Below are 21,930 nucleotides of genomic sequence, written 5' to 3' on the forward strand. Positions count from 1 at the left end.
GCGTTACTACTGCCTGGGATGAAATCGGAGCGGTTCATAAACGCGACATCCATTTATAATTATTACATGCTCTCTGTTCAAATGTTTCAGCATATTGTTAATGAAATAGCAGCATTTTAATTCATGCAAATAGCGCTGTTGCAATATTTTCTTGTAAAATGTTAGTGTTTGTTCCGACCGGGTGTTGCCATTTTGCGCTCTGACATCGCTACGCAACTATGTGTAATGACGTCATCCCCACTCGGAATAACCGTAAAGAGAATCGCTAGACAAAATGGCAAGTGATGCCAATGAATTGATACACTGCTAACCGGTTTTGAATAAAAAAACGGTTTTCGATTCCCATCCCTCATTCGAACGTTATGCTACTTTGGATTAGACATGGCAACAGCGGCGGATGCATGTGCAAGTGCGAGCCAGTCTGCCTCACAACAAGAGGGTAGAAAAAAAATAAGAAGCTTATTGACTACAACGTTGGACTACAATGGCGGACTCGCACAAAGCACTTTGGGTAAATTTCTTCCATTTATAGATATATCCGCTGACGTGAAAAAACGTCACAACTGGGGGCAAATTCCAAACAGCTTGTTTTGAGGAAGTATGAAGGAAGGCAAGATTGTTTTTTGAATATCTCAGCAATGACTCCACGGTTTGATTGCAAATTTTCAGGACTTATGCAGATCCCAAATACACAAAAACAAGTACAAATATGTAAGAAAAGTTGGTTTTGCACAATAGGGCCGCTTTAGGAGCCAATACTATAGAAATGAAAGTTGTATATACTTTAAAGTAGTCAGTGTATAACTTGTGTAGTGGTATACATCAGTGGTCCCCAACCTTTTTGTAACGTTTGAAAATTTTTGTCATTAAAAAAGCACAATCGTGTGCTTATGGACTGTATCCCTGCAGACTGTATTGATCTATATTGATATATAATGTAGGAACCACAAATATTAATAACAGAAAGAAACAACCCTTTGAATGAGAGGGAGGTGTGGGAGGGAGGTTTTTTGTGTTGGTGCACTAATTGTAAGTGTATCTTGTGTTTTTTATGTTGATTTAATAATAAAAAAAAAATAATAATTTACCAATCGATCCACGGACCGATGGTTGGGGACCACTGGTATAGATCATCCATCAAAATAACTCAACAGACATTACTCGGGATGGAACGGTTTATGAAAATAATCCAGACCATTCGGTTGACCGAACACTGTTCGGAGCGTGCTTTGTTCATGTGTTTATTTTTTATTTGTGTTACTGATCAGTTTGCAGCATAGGGCCCTTTTATATCCATTATCGCGTTAATGGATTGTCGAACGGAATTATAAAATGTTGCCAATAAAAACTAAATCTACGATGAAAAGAAATTGACGTAATGTGACTGAGGTCATCATGAGGAGGAGATACGTTTGTCTGCGGAAATCGCGTTCATGATTTCACAAACACGCAACCGCTGCCACCAAACTAAACTCCCCTCCATGGAGCTATGCCAACAATTTAGCTGGCTGCCCTGCACATTGACGGGTGAGCTCCCGGTCTGCCTCTGGGACTCCGTCACTCAGACTTCCAAGCAGCCACCTCAAACAACAAAACTCATGTCTTACTCCAAAAAAGCTGAACAGTTCCCAAATGACTTCTGCATGGCAGGTGATGTAATTTTTGGACACATTTTCTGAATACTTGTTCTAAAGCTGAGTGAAAACACATACAAAACATTATGCTATTATTGTTGCTAGCCCTCTGGCTGGCCGATTGTAAGGATTGTAGTGTCTTAAAGCAGTGTTTTTCAACCACTGTGCCGCGGCACACTAGTGTGCCGTGAGATACAGTCTGGTGTGCCGTGGGAGATGATCTAATTTAACCTATTTGGGGTAAAAAATATTTTTTGCAAACCAGTAATTATAGTCTGCAAATGATGTGTTGTTGTTGAGTGTCGGTGCTGTCTAGAGCTCGGCAGAGTAACCGTGTAATATTCCTCCATATCAGTAGGTGGCAACAGGTAGATAATTGCTTTGTCGTGATCACAATATGCAGACGACAGCGGGAGGCAGCGTGCAGGTAAAAAGGTGTCTAATGCTTAAACTGAAAAATAAACAAAAGGTGAGTGCCCCTGAAAAAAAAAAGGCATTGAAGCTTAGGGAAGGCTATGCAGAATGAAACTACAACTGAAAGTGAAGAAAAACAGAATGCTGGACGACAGCAAAGACTTACAGCGTGTGGAGCAGCAGACGGCGTCAACAAAGTGCATCCGTACATGACATGACGATCAACAATGTGCCCACAAAGAAGGATAAAAACAACTGAAATATTCTTGTTTGCTAAAACAAAGCGCTTTAAAGGAAGACATGAAACTGCTATAGGAAAATACCAACAAAACAGGAAAAGCCACCAAAATAGGGGCGCAAGACAAGAACTAAAACACTACACACAGGAAAACAGCAAAAAAGTCCAAATAAGTCAGGGGGTGATGTGACAGGTGGTGACAGTACACCTACTTTGAGACAAGAGCTATAGTGTTGCATGCTTGGTTATGGTTTAAAGTCCTATCTGACGACTTTTTATTGTCAATATCGAGTTTTATATTTGAATGATTTCTGCTGGTGGTGTGCCTTTGGATTTTTTTCAATGAAAAAAATGTGCCTCGGCTCAAGAAAGGTTGAAAAACATTGTCTTAAAGGACCCATAGCCAAGATGACCGAAATTTCACAAACAAGTTTTTTTTTGTGTATTTTTGCTCCTGAAAATCAATCTGGCAGACATTTTCCATAAGATCAATTAATTTTTACAATAATGGGCAGATAACTTACTGTAATTGAAATGCCCTCTTTTAATCGCCAGACTTGCTACGTCGCCCACTTTTGGCGTGAGGTTATCTCCAGAACAGGAGCCCATTTTCCCACATAGACAGTGTGGATATAGGCATGTGAAACCATTATTTTCATCACTTCATTGCATGTTTTGTCGCCCAAAACTTTCACAAACAAGTTTTTTTATGTGTATTTTTGCTCCTGAAAATTAATCTGATCAATACATTTTTACAATAATGGGCAGATAACTTATTTTTAATTGGAACACCCCCTTTTAATCGCCAGACTTGCTACGTCGCCCACTTTTGGTGTGAGGTTATCTCCAGAACTGGAGCCCATTTTCCCACATAGACAGTGTGGATATAGGCATGTGAAACCATTATTTTCATCGCTTCATTGCATGTTTTGTCGCCCAAAACTAAAGTCCATACTTAGTGATAATGGTTAACATTATGAGCAAAAATAAATATAAAATAATCACCATTTCAGAACTTTGTTTGAAAGCCTGAGCGATATAGTGATAAATTTTAGTTTTTTGTTGCAGAAGATTTAAAAAATAAAACATGTATTTGTATCTCCTCTTGCTGCAGCATACTTTTTGCCCCAAGGCAATTTACACACCTAGAAAAACATGGCTAATGCTATTGAAAGCGAGATGTTTGTTCCAAATAAAAGAAAAGTGTTTTCAATAGGGTTGCAAAGGGGTGGAAAGTTTCCGGTAAATTTTCCGGAAATTTACCACGGGAAGTTAAGCTCGGGAAGTTTGGAAATATTGACCATTTTTTGATTATTCAAAGTTGGACACCGTCCATGGGAATTCATGGGAATATATGGGAATTAATGGGGAATTACAATAATGATATATTATTGGGCACTTGTCTACAAACCCTGTTTCCATATGAGTTGGGAAATTGTGTTAGATGTAAATATAAACGGAATACAATGATTTGCAAATAATTTGCAACCCATATTCAGTTGAATATGCTACAAAGACAACATATTTGATGTTCAAACTGATATACTTTTTTTTTTTGCAAATAATCATTAACTTTAGAATTTGATGCCAGCAACACGTGACAAATAAGTTGGGAAAGGTGGCAATAAATACTGATAAAGTTGAGGAATGCTCATCAAACACTTATTTGGAACATCCCACAGGTGAACAGGCAAATTGGGAACAGGTGGGTGCCATGATTTGGTATAAAAGTAGATTCCATGAAATGCTCAGTCATTCACAAACACGGATGGGGCGAGGGTCACCACTTTGTCAACAAATGCGTGAGCAAATTCTTGAACAGTTTAAGAAAAACCTTTCTCAACCAGCTATTGCAAGGAATTTAGGGATTTCACCATCTACGGTCCGTAATATCATCAAAGGGTTCAGAGAATCTGGAGAAATCACTGCACGTAAGCAGCTAAGCCCGAGACCTTCGATCCCTCAGGCTGTACTGCATCAACAAGCGACATCAGTGTGTAAAGGATATCACCACATGGGCTCAGGAACACTTCAGAAACCCACTGTCAGTAACTACAGTTGGTCGCTACATCTGTAAGTGCAAGTTAAAACTCTCCTATGCAAGGCGAAAACCGTTTATCAACAACACCCAGAAACGCCGTCGGCTTCGCTGGGCCTGAGCTCATCTAAGATGGACTGATACAAAGTGGAAAAGTGGTCTGACGAGTCCACATTTCAAATTGTTTTTGGAAACTGTGGACGTCGTGTCCTCCGGACAAAGAGGAAAAGAACCATCCGGATTGTTATAGGCGCAAAGTTGAAAAGGCAGCATGTGTGATGGTATGGGGGTGTATTAGTGCCCAAGACATGGGTAACTTACACATCTGTGAAGGCGCCATTAATGCTGAAAGGTACATACAGGTTTTGGAGCAACATATGTTGCCATTCAAGCAACGTTATCATGGACGCCCCTGCTTATTTCAGCAAGACAATGCCAAGCCACGTGTTACATCAACGTGGCTTCATAGTAAAAGAGTGCGGGTACCAGACAGGCCTGCGTTGTAGTCCAGACCTGTCTCCCATTGAAAATGTGTGGCGCATTATGAAGCCTAAAATAGCACAACGGAGACCCCCGGACTGTTGAACAACTTAAGCTGTACATCAAGCAAGAATGGGAAAGAATTCCACCTGAGAAGCTTAAAAAATGTGTCTCCTCAGTTCCCAAACGTTTACTGAGTGTTGTTAAAAGGAAAGGCCATGTAACACAGTGATGAACATGCCCTTTCCCAACTACTTTGTCACGTGTTGCAGCCATGAAATTCTAAGTTAATTATTATTTGCAAAAAAAAAATAATGTTTATGAGTTTGAACATCAAATATGTTGTCTTTGTAGTGCATTCAATTGAATATGCGTTGAAAAGGATTTGCAAATCATTGTATTCCGTATATATTTACATCTAACACAATTTCCCAGTTAATATGGAAACAGGGTTTGTATATGCTGCTGCATCTTTGTGGCATTTTTGACATAGCTCTTTGCACAGTATTTGCAAATGTACACAGTCTTTCCTCCTACATAGGTTGGGGTGAAATGTCTCCACACATCAGATGGTGTATTATTATTCTGTTTGTATTTATTTATTCTTGTAAAAGACTAATGCAATGCCACACACAGATATAAATAGTCAGCTAAACAATTGGAGTAGTCTTTACAAATATTTTACTGATGGACAAATGAATAGAAATGGGCTAAATGAATAAATGAACAGTCAATCAGCATGCTAAATCAAACTATAACCTGCATTCTTGTATGACAACAGAATGGCTAGCAGAACAGAAGGCAGAGGAAAAGACACGTTTTGATTTAGTATTTGCTAGTTGAACTTTACAGATCACAAAAAAGGTAAATTCGGATCGCTAACGTTGTTAGCATAAATGAATGGGATTTAACATAGAGAAAATTAGCATCATGGCTAACGGAGAAATATTTTCGGTTCATTATGAGATTGTGGTAGCCAGCTAGAGATATTGGCCCTAAAATAATTTAACAACTACAGGAACAGCTACCTAGCTTGAGTGAAAGTCTGCTGGAGTAGTCTACAGTCATACAGTAACAAGCAATTACACCTTTATTAAACTTGAATACCATAGATCTAATATGTTTACCCCAGTAATATCATCAACACTTACCTGACTGCATGAAGTCCTTGAGCTCAAATACTAGTGTGGCCTCAATAGCCCTGCTGTAGTGTGTAGCATGCTGGGAATTATCTGTGCATGTGATGGAGGAATGCATAGTGCAGGGTTGAAATTCTACTGAATTTGCATTAAATCAGGTTGTTTTAGCTAATAATCATGCTGCAAGATCTAGCATGTTGCATTCAATGGTTATTCCCATTATTTTTCCATTAATTCCCGTTAATTCCCATATATTCCCGTTAATTCCCATGGAAAGTTTCCAACTTTGAATATTCCCGGAATTTTGCAACCCTAGTTTTCAATGATTTTCTAATTTCATACTACTAGTTTTTGATCAAATAAAAGAAAAATCAGCTGTAGTTTTTTTGTTTAGTCTTTTCAGGCAAGACAAACGTATCTTGTTAATCACTTATGTTGAAAGCTAATCAGACTACAGACAATAATGCCTGTGTTTTGAGACATTCACAGTATCTACAGCTTTCCATCCAAACATCATGTCGCTCAAACTGTAAGCGTTGGAAATTCCACATACGGTATTCATGACACCTTAATCCTAGTAGGGAACTCTAGGGAAAAAGTTTCTGCAAGACCAAAAAAAATCGAGGTTTTAGGTATCAAGTTTATTTTTGGTGATTGCTCTCCAAGTTTTCTCTCACAACTGGTTTCTCTATTGGCTTCACTCACAGTGACCCAAGCATTCCGTTTCCTTCGTAATGCGCTCAAGGCTAGCGTGGCGGCAGAGTCCAGTTTTCCAACCTCTTTTCGCTTTATCTGCAACGTCCAGCTTTGTTGCCCTGAATCTATCGGCTCATGAAGTCGACGGGGGAAAAAAAAAAGACGACACCATTTGCGACACATCAGGAAGCCTGCAAAAATTGCTTTGGATTACGGCCAGAAAATTATAGCAATGAAGTATGCATCAGTCTCGGTTTTGTGGAACATGATGCATTATGTATTGTGTGAACTTGTTTATTATTATGATTATGTGGCATCAAGCCGCCTATAATGGCTGCAGGTTTAGAGTGTTCAGACACAGCCATCTGAGGCTTTGATTAACCTTCTGCCCATCCAGCTGGAGGGGGGGAAAATGTAGTTTCATAGCGTTTTGCTGGCAGATACATTTAACATAAAAATGTTTTGCACTGGGACGGGCTTGGGTCCCTGGATGATGTTTACATAAAGCATTTCATTAGCCTTTAAAGCGCTAAGGTGGCGTTTTTAGTATGTAAGAAAGAAAACAAGACAATGAAGTTGTCTATCAGACTGCGCTTATTTAAAAACACAAACATGGCCGCACATCCCAATCATGATGCAGTGCGTTATCACGCAGCCGATTCTGGCTAAAAAGTTGAGCTGTTTGGCCACAATACCCAGCAATATGTTTGGAGGAAAAAAGGTGAGGCCTTTAATCCCAGGAACACCATCCTACCGTCAAGCATGGTGGTGGTAGTATTATGCTCTGGGCTTGTTTTGCTGCCAATGGAACTGGTGCTTTAAATGGGACAATGAAAAAGGAGGTTTACCTAAAATTCTTCAGGACAACCTAAACTCATCAGCCCGGAGGTTGGGTCTTTGGCGCAGTTGACAATGACCCCAAACACACGTCAAAAGTGGTAAAGGAATGGCTAAATCAGGCTAGAATGAAGGTTTTAGAATGGCCTTCCCAAAGTCCTGACTTAAACGTGTGGACAATGCTGAAGAAACAAGTCCATGTCAGAAAACCAACACATTTAGCTGAACTGCACCAATTTTGTCAAGAAGAGTGGTCAAAAATTCAAGCAGAAGCTTGTGGATGGCTACCAAAAGTGCCTTATTGCAGGTAAACTTGCCAAGGGACATGTAAGCAAATATTAACATTGCTGTATGTATACTTTTGACCCAGCACATTTGCTCACATTTTCAGTAGACCCATAATAAATTCATAAAAGAAGCATGAATGTTTTTTGTGACCAACAAGTATGTGCTCCAATCACTCTATCACAAAAAAATAAAAGTTGTAGAAATGATTGGAAACTCAAGACAGCCATGACATTATGTTCTTTACAAGTGTATGTACACTTTTGATCGCGGTTTGTAGTCCGGTGCTGATTAAAAACACTTTTTTCCCTAAAATTTAATGTGTGCGGCTTATATACCGCTGCGCTCTATAGCAGTGGTCCCCAAACTACGAATCCGGCCCGCCAGCGTCCAAAATCAGGCCCGCAGGAAGTCCCAAGTATTATATATTAAAAAAAAAAATTTTTTTAAATTCTGTCTTTTCTTATCCACTTTGTACCGCTTGCTACTCACGGTGTCTCCTAGCCGCTCAGGCAAATCATATTGTCTAAAAATGCATTTTCTCATCGATAACGTGACATCATCACGCGCGGAAAGTATATATATATCTAATATATATATATATATATATATATATATATATATCTAATATATATATATATATATATATATGTATCTAATATATATATATATATATATATATATATATGTATATATATGTAATATATATATATATAATATATATATATATATATATATATATATATATATATATATATATATATATATATATATATATATATATATATCTAATATATATATATATATATATATATATATATATATATATCTAATATATATATATATATATATATATATATATATATATATATATACACACACACACACAGCCCGGCCCCCGGCCAAATAGTTTTAACCCAATGCGGCCCCCGTGTCAAAAAGTTTGGGGACCTCTGCTCTATAGTCTGGAAACTTTGTTAGTTTCCACCACGAGGCAGACTCTGTAAACTTTGGGGACAAAAGAGGTGGAAGGTAATTCCTCCTGGCGAACAGGACAGGTGGTCACATGCTGGGGGCGAGCCTGGGTCAGTCTATGATGTGTATCATGTGACTCACAGCGTCTGCGTGTGCAACCTCATGTTTGTCAATGAGGAACACACTTGAAGGGGCTGTGGAGATTGACTCTCAATGTTTTTTCGGAAAGTGGCGTCTGGGCTTTGTTGTTGGGTCACATGCAAGCATCTGGTGCGATGTTACCATGACTCATCCAGATGTGTAATTTGGACCGGACCAACTCTAGTGTGCATTGTTCATTTTGCAGTGCTTTTCACTTTGTAATTTATTCCCCCCAACATTGCTCTTTTGATGTGTGTGTAATGTTCCCCCACTTTTGCATGCATGTGTTATTGTGTTGCTGCCACACGGCTGGGATAATGACTATGATCAGGGCTGATAAACTCACACTCTAAATGAGCGAAATGTGGCTAATTCATATGCCTGGAACAAAGCCTGCATCATACTACATCATTAATACACTGACTCGCTCATAAATATACATCCATTCCAGTCAGACTGAAAGGAGCATCATCTTGCAGCTGTCAACAGTCAGAAGGGTGTGCAAGAGGAATATTGGGAGGAGTTTGACGTTTTGTGTCCGTTCATCCATCAGGTGGTGGCTGAGGTGAGGCGAGGCGTGTGAAACTATGTGGCTTCTCTGCTCCTGCCTGGCTCTGCTGGCCCTCAGCTTCAGATCATGTGACACGCTGGCATCAGAAGAAGGTAAGAACTAGGATTGGTACCGGTACCAAAATGCATTTTGGTACTTTTCGATACCTATCGATACTTTTCTAAACAAAGGGGACCACAAAACAATTGCGTTATTGGTTTTATTTTAACAAGAAATCTTACGGTCTATTTAACACATGTTTTTTATTGCAATTAAAGAACAATTTTGCCTTAAATAAAATAGTGAACATTCTAATTTGTCTGCTGACACAATTTGTCAACATTATGAGGGACAAACTGTAAAAAATGGATTATTAATCCACTTGTTCATTTACTGTTAATATCTGCTTAATTCGTATGTTTCTACACTTCTGTTAAAATGTAATAATCACATTTTCTTCTGTTGTTTGGATACTTTACATCCGTTTTGGATAATACCACAGATTTAGGTATCGATCCGATACCAAGTAGTTACAGGATCATACATTGGTCATATTCAAAGTCCTCATGTGTCCAGGGACATATTTCCTGAGTTTATAAAAATAATATAAATGTTGTTTTAAAAAGGAAAAAGGACTTTGTGACAATAAAAAATATTGATGTAATCATAGTAGTATCAACTAGATACGCTATTGTACTTGGTATCATTACAGTAGATGTCAGGTGTAAATCCACCCATGGCATTTGTTTACATTCAGGCGCGCTAGCTTTTGTTAGCGGTGACGCCAGTGAGCTATTGTATCCTCCTATGATGTGTAGTGAAGCATGTTTAATCAATCAATCAATCAATCAATCAATCAATCAATTCCTTTATTGTCATTGTCATAATAACACTTAAGTCATGCATGTCAACGAGATTTTGTTTGAGCTTTGTCTAGCGGCATAGAAACTGCATTGAAGTGCAGGTTGACCATAGTTTATAGTTTAGCATTGTCAAGAAGATTGCGAATAGAGGGGCGTGGGGTTGGGAACAGTCAGAAGTCTGATGGGTGTTACGTTGATGTTGCAGCAATGCAATGTCCAGAGCACAATTATTGAGGTGGTGAAGAGTGAGGTAATAAGATGGTCCGGGGCAGCAAAGGGGCAGGCTGTTCATTTAGCAGTCTCACAGCCTGGGGATATAGACTGTGAGACATTCTGGTGGTCCTGGCGCAAATCGATCTATACCTCCTCCCAGAGGGTAGCAGGTTGAAGAGGCCATGTGCTGGGTGGTATCTGTCCATCAGGATGTTATGTACTCGCTTTAGGCAGCGAATTGTGTACATGGCACTCATCTCTGGGAGTATCGTCCTTGTAATTTTCCCCGCCGCTTTAACCACTCGCTGGAGGGCCTGTTGATTCGCTTTAGTGCATGTTTAGCTATTCCTCATCCTGCAGGGATGATACTTGTAAGAAACGTACTTTATTTGTCACCGTGGAGGCCAGGATTAGTGATTTAGAAGTAGCTAAAACACTGCCGACTGCGGATGGACATTAGCCGCTAACTAGCTAGCCATGTCTTAAAGCACCTCTTCCTGAGGGCGTTTCAGTGTTATAACTACACCTTTATCGTCAGTTTTCAAACCAAAATGCGTCCATTTCTCTCTTTTCTGTCAACACACTGTGTCTGCTTGTAAGTACTCTGTAATTGTGCACTCCCGAACATGCTCCTCAGTTCGTAAAACCAGCAATGTCATGAAGTGACGACGCGCCGTCATGCCCGGAAACCGGTACTTTACAGTACTGTTTTTGATTCATTAGTACAGCGATACTATACTAGTACCGGTATACCGTACAACCCTAGTAAAAACTATTGTTTTATCACAATTTTTTATTTCATTTTAATGTTACTTCACTCACTGTTTGTTCAGTTTCCTCAAGCAATTGGAAACACTGATGTACACTATACAAGAGAAACTGCAACAAAAGTATCGATCCCATGGATACCAATATCCACCTTGGTATCGATACTAGATATTTAGATCGATACACCCACCCATCACAATGGAGAATGATCAGAGGAAATAACCTAGCAGTGTAACAATTAATCGATACATTCATAGATCGATTTATACTCCTAAATTTCAAGTATATCATTCTTTGCTCGGCACGTTTGCCTTCCAGAAGATAGGCATTGATCCAAGATCGTTTTAAAAAGGAATCAATCCATTTTATCAATAAAATCCATCTTCGTCCGCTTATCCGATTTGATCAACACTAGAAAAAGGAAAACGTTGGTTTTAAGAACGGCAAACAATATATGAAGTTAAAACCTAAATAAAAATATAAGAATGTTAAACGTTTAGTCTATTTTGCCCGTCTGTGACATCATCAAAACAAAAATGGCACATAGCCACAAACACAAAGGCCACATGACTTTATCATTATTTACAACACAAAAACGTCCAGCTACAGCTCGTTTGCAGGAGCCACAACAAATACAAACGACACAACACAATGACATCAAGCCACAACTTAACTTTAAGCCACAAAAGACGCAACTGACAGAACGGAAGTAACCTTGCAAAGTTACGCGACGCACCAAATTCCGGAGCACAACATGAAGTGACAGCAACAAACAGCCTTGGAAAAACTATTTCATGAGAAAGAAAGAAATAGAAGAGTTAGATCAAGAAGGCGATAATTAAACACAACCAGTCACCTGACTTTCCTGACAACATGTCCAGCATACACAACCAGTCATGCTTTTCTCCTGATAGTTTCATGGCCAGTTGCATCAGATGTGAGAGATGACATCAGATGTGTAAGTGGGACAGTGTTGACAGTCAAAGTTGCATCAGATGTGAGAGATGATATCAGATTTGTAAGTGGGACAATATTGACAGTCAAAGTTGCATCAGATGTGAGAGATGATACCAGATTTGTAAGTGGGACAGTATTGACAGTCAAAATTGCATCAGATGTGAGAGATGACATCAGATGTGTAAGTGGGACAGTATTGACAGTCAAAGTTGCATCAGATGTGAGAGATGATATCAGATTTGTAAGTGGGACAGTATTGACAGTCAAAATTGCATCAGATGTGAGAGATGACATCAGATGTGTACGTGGGACAGTATTGACAGTCAAGGTTGCATCAGATGTGAGAGATATCAGATTTGTAAGTGGGACAGTATTGACAGTCAAAATTGCATCAGATGTGAGAGATGTCATCAGATGTGTAAGTGGGACAGTATTGACAGTCAAAGTTGCATCAGATGTGAGAGATGATATCAGATTTGTAAGTGAGACAGTATTTACAGTCAAAATTGCATCAGATGTGAGAGATGACATCAGATGTGTAAGTGGGACAGTATTGACAGTCAAAATTGCATCAGATGTGAGAGATGACATCAGATGTGTAAGTGGGACAGTATTGACAGTCAAAGTTGCATCAGATGTGAGAGATGATATCAGATTTGTAAGTGGGACAGTATTGACATTCAAAATTGCATCAGTTGTGAGAGATGACATCAGATGTGTAAGTGGGACAGTATTGACGGTCAAAGTTGCATCAGATGTGTAAGTGGGACAGTATTGACAGTCAAAGTTGCATCAAATGTGAGAGATGACATACGATGTGTAAGTGGAACAGTATTGATTGTCAAAGTTGCATCAGATGTGTAAGTGGGACAGTATTGACAGTCAAAGTTGCATCAAATGTGAGAGATGACATAAGATGTGTAAGTGGGACAGTATTGACAGTCAAAAGTTGCATCAAATGTGAGAGATGACATAAGATGTGTAAGTGGCACAGTATTGACAGTCAAAGTTGCATCAGATGTGTAAGTGGGACTGTATTGACAGTCAAAGTTGCATCAAATGTGAGAGATGACATAAGATGTGTAAGTGGCACAGTATTGACAGTCAAAGTTGCATCAGATGTGTAAGTGGGACAATCAGAGTTGCTAAGAATAAAAAAAATCATAAAAGATTCTATAGGAGCTGCTTGGGGTCATTTGTGACCCCAATTGTAGAAGAGTGGGGTAGTAAAACAAAAACTGCAATTTCTAAAAATTAATCCAAAAAAAAAAAAAAATAGCAAATTGCCTCATGTCACAAACATGTTGTATTAGGAATGCCTGAAATATGAAAATATTAAAACTTTTCATTTCACCATTTTGAAGAATACAGCAGCACGGTGGAACAAGGGTTGTGCATGTGCCTCACAATACGAAGGTCCCGATAAGTCCTGAGTTCAAACCCGGGCTCGGGATCTTTCTGTATAGAGTTTGCATGTTCTCCCCGTGACTGCGTGGGTTCCCCCCGGGTACTCCGGCTTTCTCCCACCGCCAAAGACATGCACCTGGGGATAGGTTGATTGGCAACACTAAATTGCCCCCCCCCCCTTCGCGACTCCAAAAAAGGACAAGCGGTAGGAAATGGATGGATGGATGGAACCCGTGGGGTCATTTTTGACGTACGCATCAACGGGTTAACTCTTCCACCAGATTGATTTTTGACAACTTTATTAAAAAACATTTTAATAAAGCAGGTGTTCCCTGACCCACTAGTCCCACTTTATAGCAATGCTTGAGCTGATGTGGCTTAAAGCTTCACATTTTATGGAGCACAATTAATTATGGCTTACTTTTGTTTCAGCTGCTGGCCGTTTGTGGCAAGGTGGTTTCACTTTATGAGCCCTCAGTTATTTCACGGTGTTGATATGAACAATATATTTTCTATGCTGTGTGCAAGTGAGTCGTAGGTTTGTCTTAGCAGCAACCAGGTGACACAAAAGTGTTGTTTTTCTGCTGAGCTATATTTATTTAGCTCTGAAATGCCATGCTCCCTCGTGGTGCTTTCCGGGGTCTCTCCTGCCATATGACTAAGGTGGCATGTCAGTCCCTCGTAGCTCGATGAAGCTCCAAAAGACGCTTTGAGGAACCCCTCTTGGGACACCCTCATCATTGGCTAGTCAGACGAGACTGCGCCAGCTTGCTCGCTCCCTAGACGCGTCTTCCGCAGTGGTTTGAGAGAAAGTACTTTCTCAAGTGCAGCAGATATATTTTGTTGCACACAAACATAGACTGTTTCTCTGATTCATCCAAATCTCTACTTACTGGTAATTTGCTGACATTATGTCTGGGGAGCAGGTTTAATTAAAACTAGTGTTGAGGAATCGTGCTGCAGAACCAAAACGGATCGGCCAAAGAGAATGGCCCTCTCGGGCATATCAAATTGCTTTGGTAAGGTGATATGTTTTTGTGCATCACACTTCCTGTGCAGTCTCAAGTTTTTTTAATTTATGTATGTGTTCATGTAGAAATTGCCATCCTTTGAGTGTATATTTGGGGTTTCAAAAATCGACATATAGAAGACTTTTTTTTGGCCATGTCCGCATTTACCATACTTGCCAACCTTGAGACCTCCAAATTCGGGAGATTTGGGGGAGGGGCTTCAGGTGGGCGGGGTCGGGGTATTCAAGTATTTCTTATATATATGTATGTATATATATATATATGTATGTATATATATATATATATATATATATATATGTATGTATGTATGTATGTATGTATGTATATATATATGTATGTATGTATGTATGTATGTATATATATATGTATGTATGTATGTATGTATATATATGTATGTATGTATGTGTATATATGTATATATATGTGTGTGTATATATATATATATATATATATATATATATTAGGGATGTCCCGATCCGATATTTGGATCGGATCGGCTGCCGATATTTGCCAAAAATTGCGTATCGGCAAGTCATGGGAAAATGCCGATCCAGATCCAGTTTAAAAAATAACTCCGGTCCGTGTTTTCCAACGCACCGATTTAAATAATACATTCCACTTTTCTGCTGCTCCGTAATTTCCGTTCCGCATTTTCCAGCACACCTTCAACACACCCCACACGTCTGTGGATTCTGACGCAGTTGCTTATAGCTGCTGGCATTACACGACAGGCTCTTCTCACTCTTTTCTGTATCTGTGCTTCTCACAGACAGCAAGCGCACCTTCTTACACACGTCACATACTGTCACGACATACGTCACATACGTATACGTCCTCCCCGAGCAGAGAGGTAGCGCAGCCGTGCGAGCAACGCTCCCTCTAAGGCAGTGGTTCTCAACCTTTTTTCAGTGATGTTCCCCCTGTGAACATTTTTTTAATTCAAGTACCCCCTAATCAGAACAAAGCAGTTTTGGTTGAAAAAAAGAGATAAAGAAGTAAAATACAGCACTATGTCATCAGTTTCTGATTTATTAAATTGTATAACAGTGTAAAATATTGCTCATTTGTTGTGGTCTTTCTTTAACTATTTGGGAAAAAAAGATATAAAAATAACTAAAAACTTGTTGAAAAATAAACAAGTGATTCAATTATAAATAAATTTTTCTACACATAGAAATAATCATCAACTTAAAGTGCCCTCTTTGGGGATTGTAATAGAGATCCATCTGGATTCATGAACTTAATTCCAAACATTTATTCACAAAAAAATAAATCTTTAACATCAATATTTATGGAACATGTCCACAAAAATCTAGCTGTCAACACTGAATTTTTTTTGAGACATTTAAAAAAAATCTGCATGAAAGTTTAAAAGTAGCATATATTAATGCAGTATGAAGAAGAATGTTTTAATGTAGACATGCAAGCCTTGAAAGAAAATTTTGGAAATCAAGACTACATTTCCTGCAAATGGGTGCATTTCTACCCTATATTTTAACTTTAGATTTATTCTCATATCAAACTCTTTTGGCTGTCTTTTTGACACTTACATCCGGCGCCCCCCTCCACACCCTGGATTATAAATAATGTAAATAATTCAATGTGATTATCTTGTGTGATGACTGTATTATGATGATAGTATATATCTGATAGTATATATCTGTATCATGAATCAATTTAAGTGGACCCCGACTTAAACAAGTTGAAAAACTTATTGGGGTGTTACCATTTAGTGGTCAATTGTACGGAATATGTACTTCACTGTGCAACCTACTAATAAAAATCTCAATCAATCAATCAAAACACATAGAATCATCATACTGCTGTGATTATATGCATCAAGTGTTCATTCAAGGCTGAGGCAAAATATGGAGATATATATCGTGTATCGCAATATGGCCTTAAAATATCGCAATATTAAAAAAAGGTCATATCGCCCAGCCCTAGTTCAATGATGCCATTTCTGTTTGTCATGTATAATTTTGTCTATTTTGTGTTTATCCTTGAATAAACAGGTCAGTTTCTTGTTATCAACCATTGTGTATTATTCAAACTCCCCTAATTCAGCTGGCTAGTTGTTATCAAGAGTACTAAAAACCTTTTCAACATGATTCTGACAACTAAGTAGGCTAAATAACTTTAAACTTTAATACATGCTCGGATAGGCCAGTATCGGTTTCGGTCAGTATCGGTATCGGATCGGAAATGCAAAAACAATATCGGTATCGGATCGGAAGTGCAAAAACCTGGATTGGGACATCCCTAATATATATATATATATATATATATATATATATTTGTATGTATGTATGTATATATATATATATATATGTATATATATGTAAAAAAATCTCCTGATGATTGAGGGAACCCCTCATGAAACAGGCCTGTAGAGATGAAATAGTCTTGTGATTTTTTTCCCACACATACATATATTGCGCTCTACTACGGTATCGAGCACTATTTTTTGGATAACCTTATTAAGACATATATGTATATATATGTGTATATATATATATATATATATATATATATATATATATATATATATATATATATATATATATATATGTATCTATGTATATGTATCTATGTATATAGATATATATGTATGTATGCATGTATGTGTATATATATATATATATATATATATATATATATACATATATATATATATATATATATATATATAAATAAAATAAATGACTTTCAGTGAATTCTAGCTATATATATATATATATATATATAAAATAAAGACTTGACTTTCAGTGAATTCTAGCTATATATATATATATATATATATATATATATATATATATATATATATATATATATATAAAATACTTGACTTTCAGTGAATTCTAGCTATATATATATATATATATATATATATGTATGTATGTATTTTATTATATATATATATATATATATATATATATATATATATATATATATATATATATATATATATATATATATATACATATAAATAAAAATAAATACACACATAACACTCCTCTACTCATTGTTGTATTTGAAAGTGCAATGCTTTGCAGCCAGTAGCACAGCCTTTAAAGGAGCGTAGGTATGGGCAGTGTAATATTCTGGGTTGGAGTCAATATCCAGGCGAGGTGACAAAGTTACGTCTCTTTACTTCATACTTCAGAACCGACTCCCACCCTTGCCGTCAGGGTGCGCAATACAACATAAACAGTTGGCCAACCAAAAAGTAACCACAGAACACTATACGGTATTAGTGTTCTGTGGTTACTTTTTGGTTGGCCAAGCGGACGTGACGACAGGCTGTCCTCACTCAGGTCCGCACGGACCTGGAGGGGGCGTGCCTTAAGTCCGGCTGGAAATTCGGGAGAATGGTTGTCCCGGGAGATTTTCGGGAGAGGCACTGAAATTCGGGAGTCTCCCAGAAAATTCAGGAGGGTTGGCAACTATGGCATTTACTCACTACTTGTATAAGTCCTATGTAAGTTGTGCATTTGTTACCTGTTTTGAAAAGTTTTTGCTGTCAGTTTTTAACGACATAGTATATTGTAAGAATCAGTTTGTTTGGGGAATTGTGTTGAATCGACTCGGGAGCTAATCATCACCCCAAGAATTGGAATCAAATCGTGAGTTGCAAGATTCACGTCCCTCATGTTAAAGCTAAAACATATTGACTTTTGTGTTGCCAAGTGTGACAGCCACATAGAACCAGAACAATCTAGAATTCATTAAATGATAAACTCTCAAGAGATGCTTTTTTTAGGCCTTTAATGTCACTTCCCTTCAATAGCTGTGCAATAAATTGACTTTCTGCCTTGTGAAAAGTGAGAAACCGCTTATTTAGATTCAGGATATTTGAATAATGTTTAATTTCCGTTCATGAGAAGTTTGCCGTTTGCTTTGGCACCGTGTTTTGGATTGTTATCAGCCTTTGCTGTGAAGCATATTTTGCCATCCGTTTTGCAACATTTGGCTGAAGGTGAGCTGATAGTACACCCTCAGTCACATTTAGTATTCATGATTGTACGTCTATCAGCACAGACATTATTAACAAGCATTAGCAACCAAGTTATATTGGCAGTTATGCACAGCTTAGGCTAAATTGGAATACAGACACTCTGTGTGAGCAGGCACGTGCACACATAGGGCCCTATGGGTGCTTGAGCCCCTGCCCTTTTTTGCCTCGTCTTAAAAAGTGCCCTCTGCCTGTGTGTGTGTGTGTTTTTTTCTTTTTTTTTCTTTAAACAACATTAATAAATTCCTGTCAGGGATGTAAAAAAAAAACACAAAAAAACAGCGGTACAAAAACTCCACGTTTTCTTATAATACCGGGTTGTTTGAGCCTGCCGCTTCCGCCAGAGAGAGAGAAAGAGGGCGAGTGAGTGAGTAAGTGAGAGGAGAGAGAGTCAGTACTGAGGAGACGTGACAGTGGAGCAACTTGAACCTGTGAGTTATGGTCTAGTCGCCGTTCACTTATTCAGCATCTAATATGAGTAATATTTCAGAAAAACGCTGTATTATTCAATTATTCAATGTGTCAGCTTCTGTTTTTGCCGGACGTCGGAGCACGGCGCATCAATTGAGCACGGCACATCAAATCCGCACAGAGCAGAGCGGATCGTGCGGGACAGGAAGTAGTGTACAAAATACAAAATAAAACACCGGGTTAATTTTCAAAATAAAATGCACTGTGTTTACGGCGGATCACATTTCTCTCACAGTAGAGGTTTAGATATAAAGTTTATTGTGACTTTGCTATTACTGTGTGGGTTAACAAAATAATAATAATAATGATAATAATAACAATAGTAATAATAATAATAATGATAATAATAATAATAATTATTAATAATAATAATAATTTCAGCATTCTGGGGATATAAGATGTAGGTTATCTGTTAGGAATATTACCATCTGTATTTAAACTTGATTCATGTTGATTACGCCTGCAGCACAATGCCAAAAAAAGAAAGGATACAGAAAAGGAAGGAGAAGGAGCGCCAGGAAGCAGCTAAGGGTAGCAGACCTCTTAATGCATGGCTAAAATCAAGTACTGCACCAGAATTCAAGAAAGACCACAGACCTCAGAAAGTGTCACACCTGAGATGTTGCACTGTTCAATGTTCAATATTAAAGTGCTTATCTTTAACAATAAATAGCCTAATAATAAACCAGTATTTTGTTGCTTTTCATGTCTTCCAAGCCTATGATAATGTGAATTAACTCATTATGACAATAATTTGTTGACACAAAAGAAATGTCAATCACTTTTACCTACAAAGGACACACAGCTAAGTAGTTAGCTTCCTATTAGCAAATTTAATTTTACATTAATTTCCATATTGTGTAAAGGACCAAAAAAAAATGTCCTGCCCTTTTCTGACTTTGAGCCCCTGCCCCTCTATAATCATGTGCACGTCCCTGTGTGTGAGGATAATGCTTTGGATGATCTCCTCTATATTGTTGTCTTTTAGTGCAAAGTAATCACGATTTTAGCTGTCCATAGAATGTTGTTTTAAATCTAAATTGTGGTCTTTCCGTTGTGTCTGTGCAAAGCAGTTTGCTGTAATCCTTGTGTATTTTAGTCACAAAGACGTCTCTTGATTGCAGACTGAGACAATACTTCTGTGTGGGAGTTGTTCCTGTGACCTGGTTATACAATTGTGAGGGATTTATTTTTCCTTAAACTTTCCGACCCTTTTTTTTTGGTATCACCCGTTTCAAGGATTTTTGTGTCAAGAGTGGTGTTTGTTGACACCAAAGTTCTGTTTGGTAGTGTTGCCATTATTGGTGGGTTTGTATATTCAGATTTTGTTATGAGAAACCACATTCCAAAGCTGGAATCAACTCCAGACTTTGTCTATACAGTTCTGGTATTCAGACCTCCGTGAACTAATGGTCAGTCAACTTTCCAGCCACTGTTGCCAACTCCTCATTAAGGGAAGCAGCTATTGGCTGTCCTAAAAGTCGCGAGATCACGACAACGCGTCATTTTCATAACTGATTACAAAGGACGCTGTAGGAGGGAAATAACGTCATGAGAGAAATAAAAAGTGAGTTAAAAAAAAAAAAAGCTAATTTGTTGCATTTGAACTTTCTTCTGTCAATTTTTAGTTTGTTCTCTTCATTTTTTTAAATTAATTGTGTTCTGCATTGTGAGATGAGTATCGAATGTGGAAAGGTTGTGACATTCACCAACGAACCCAATCTATTGACTGGCTCATTAATTTCAACGACGGCATTGGGACGTTCTAGTGATTTCTTTTAGCGTAGCATGACAGTGAAAAAAGTTGTACGTCTCGCTCTGTACATACATGCACATTTAATTTGCAGCCTGGACACAGAGAGCTGTGAGCCTCTTCTCTGCTATGACTAGAGATGTATACCAAGTACCGCTTCCTAATTGGGTTGGTCCCGAAGGCCTGTTAAGATTCTGGACAAATGAGACGTCTATCCGTTTTTGTTTTTTTTTAAACCTCGCTCACAATCATTATTTTGTTTTACATTCATTTCACGTGCCACTGCAATGCATAAAAAACGACATTGGTAGGATCTGATAGTCAGCTTAGAATAATCAGAAGTCAGGAAGTAACATCACACAAAAGTTTAACACAACTATATTTCCTCCTTAAAAGGTCCCCTCAAAGTCATGCACGCGAATAAGAAGTAATGTTACACAGCGCTTTGTCAATCATCCTCTAGCGATACAGTAAGACACAGGCCAATATTAATCCACTCAAAATAGTGAAATATTGAAGTAATACAATAATCCACAAAGTCTCTGTCGAGCAAGATTGCATCCGCTGACATGGATCTAGTTGTCATGTCACGGTAGTCCACCGCGCCTCATTTGCGTGGCATCAAAACACACTTTGCTTACGTAAATGCACACACACCTAACATGCTAATTGATTGTATTGATTTATATTAAGTATTATAAATGATGATAAAATGTAAAAGGTGTGCCATATTATTTTTAGCTGGTTGTGATTGTAATGAGCAGAAACACAGCGATCAGTGTGGGCGACATAACAACTGCATTGCACCTTGCACTGCAAACATAGTGGACTTGTTTAAGACTTAAAAAGTAGGTGTTGGTAAAACACTTCCCTGCTGTGAGACCGTACACGATGTTGGTGGTATACAACCTCTTGTGCTAATTAGAGATGTCCGATAATGGCTTTTTTGCCGCTATCCAATATTCCGATATTGTCCAACTCTTAATTACCGATTCTGATATCAACCGATACCGATATATACAGTG

General features: G+C 38.1%; 1 protein-coding gene across 3 annotated transcripts in view; it reads left to right on the plus strand.

Annotated features, from left to right (window-relative positions):
- Positions 1-21,930, plus strand: part of col16a1 (collagen, type XVI, alpha 1) — a 375,244-nt gene that overhangs the window by 126,809 nt on the left and 226,505 nt on the right. For all 3 annotated transcript variants that reach the window (XM_072915591.1, XM_072915590.1, XM_072915592.1), the window contains one exon: positions 9,431-9,540. In XM_072915591.1, the coding sequence (XP_072771692.1) occupies positions 9,465-9,540 (76 nt within the window). In that variant the 5' untranslated portion in view covers positions 9,431-9,464. The remainder of the gene's footprint in view (positions 1-9,430; positions 9,541-21,930) is intronic.

The sequence above is a fragment of the Nerophis lumbriciformis genome, linkage group LG21 (genome assembly GCF_033978685.3).
Source record: "Nerophis lumbriciformis linkage group LG21, RoL_Nlum_v2.1, whole genome shotgun sequence".
In the NCBI taxonomy this organism is placed as follows: Eukaryota; Metazoa; Chordata; class Actinopteri; order Syngnathiformes; family Syngnathidae; genus Nerophis; species Nerophis lumbriciformis.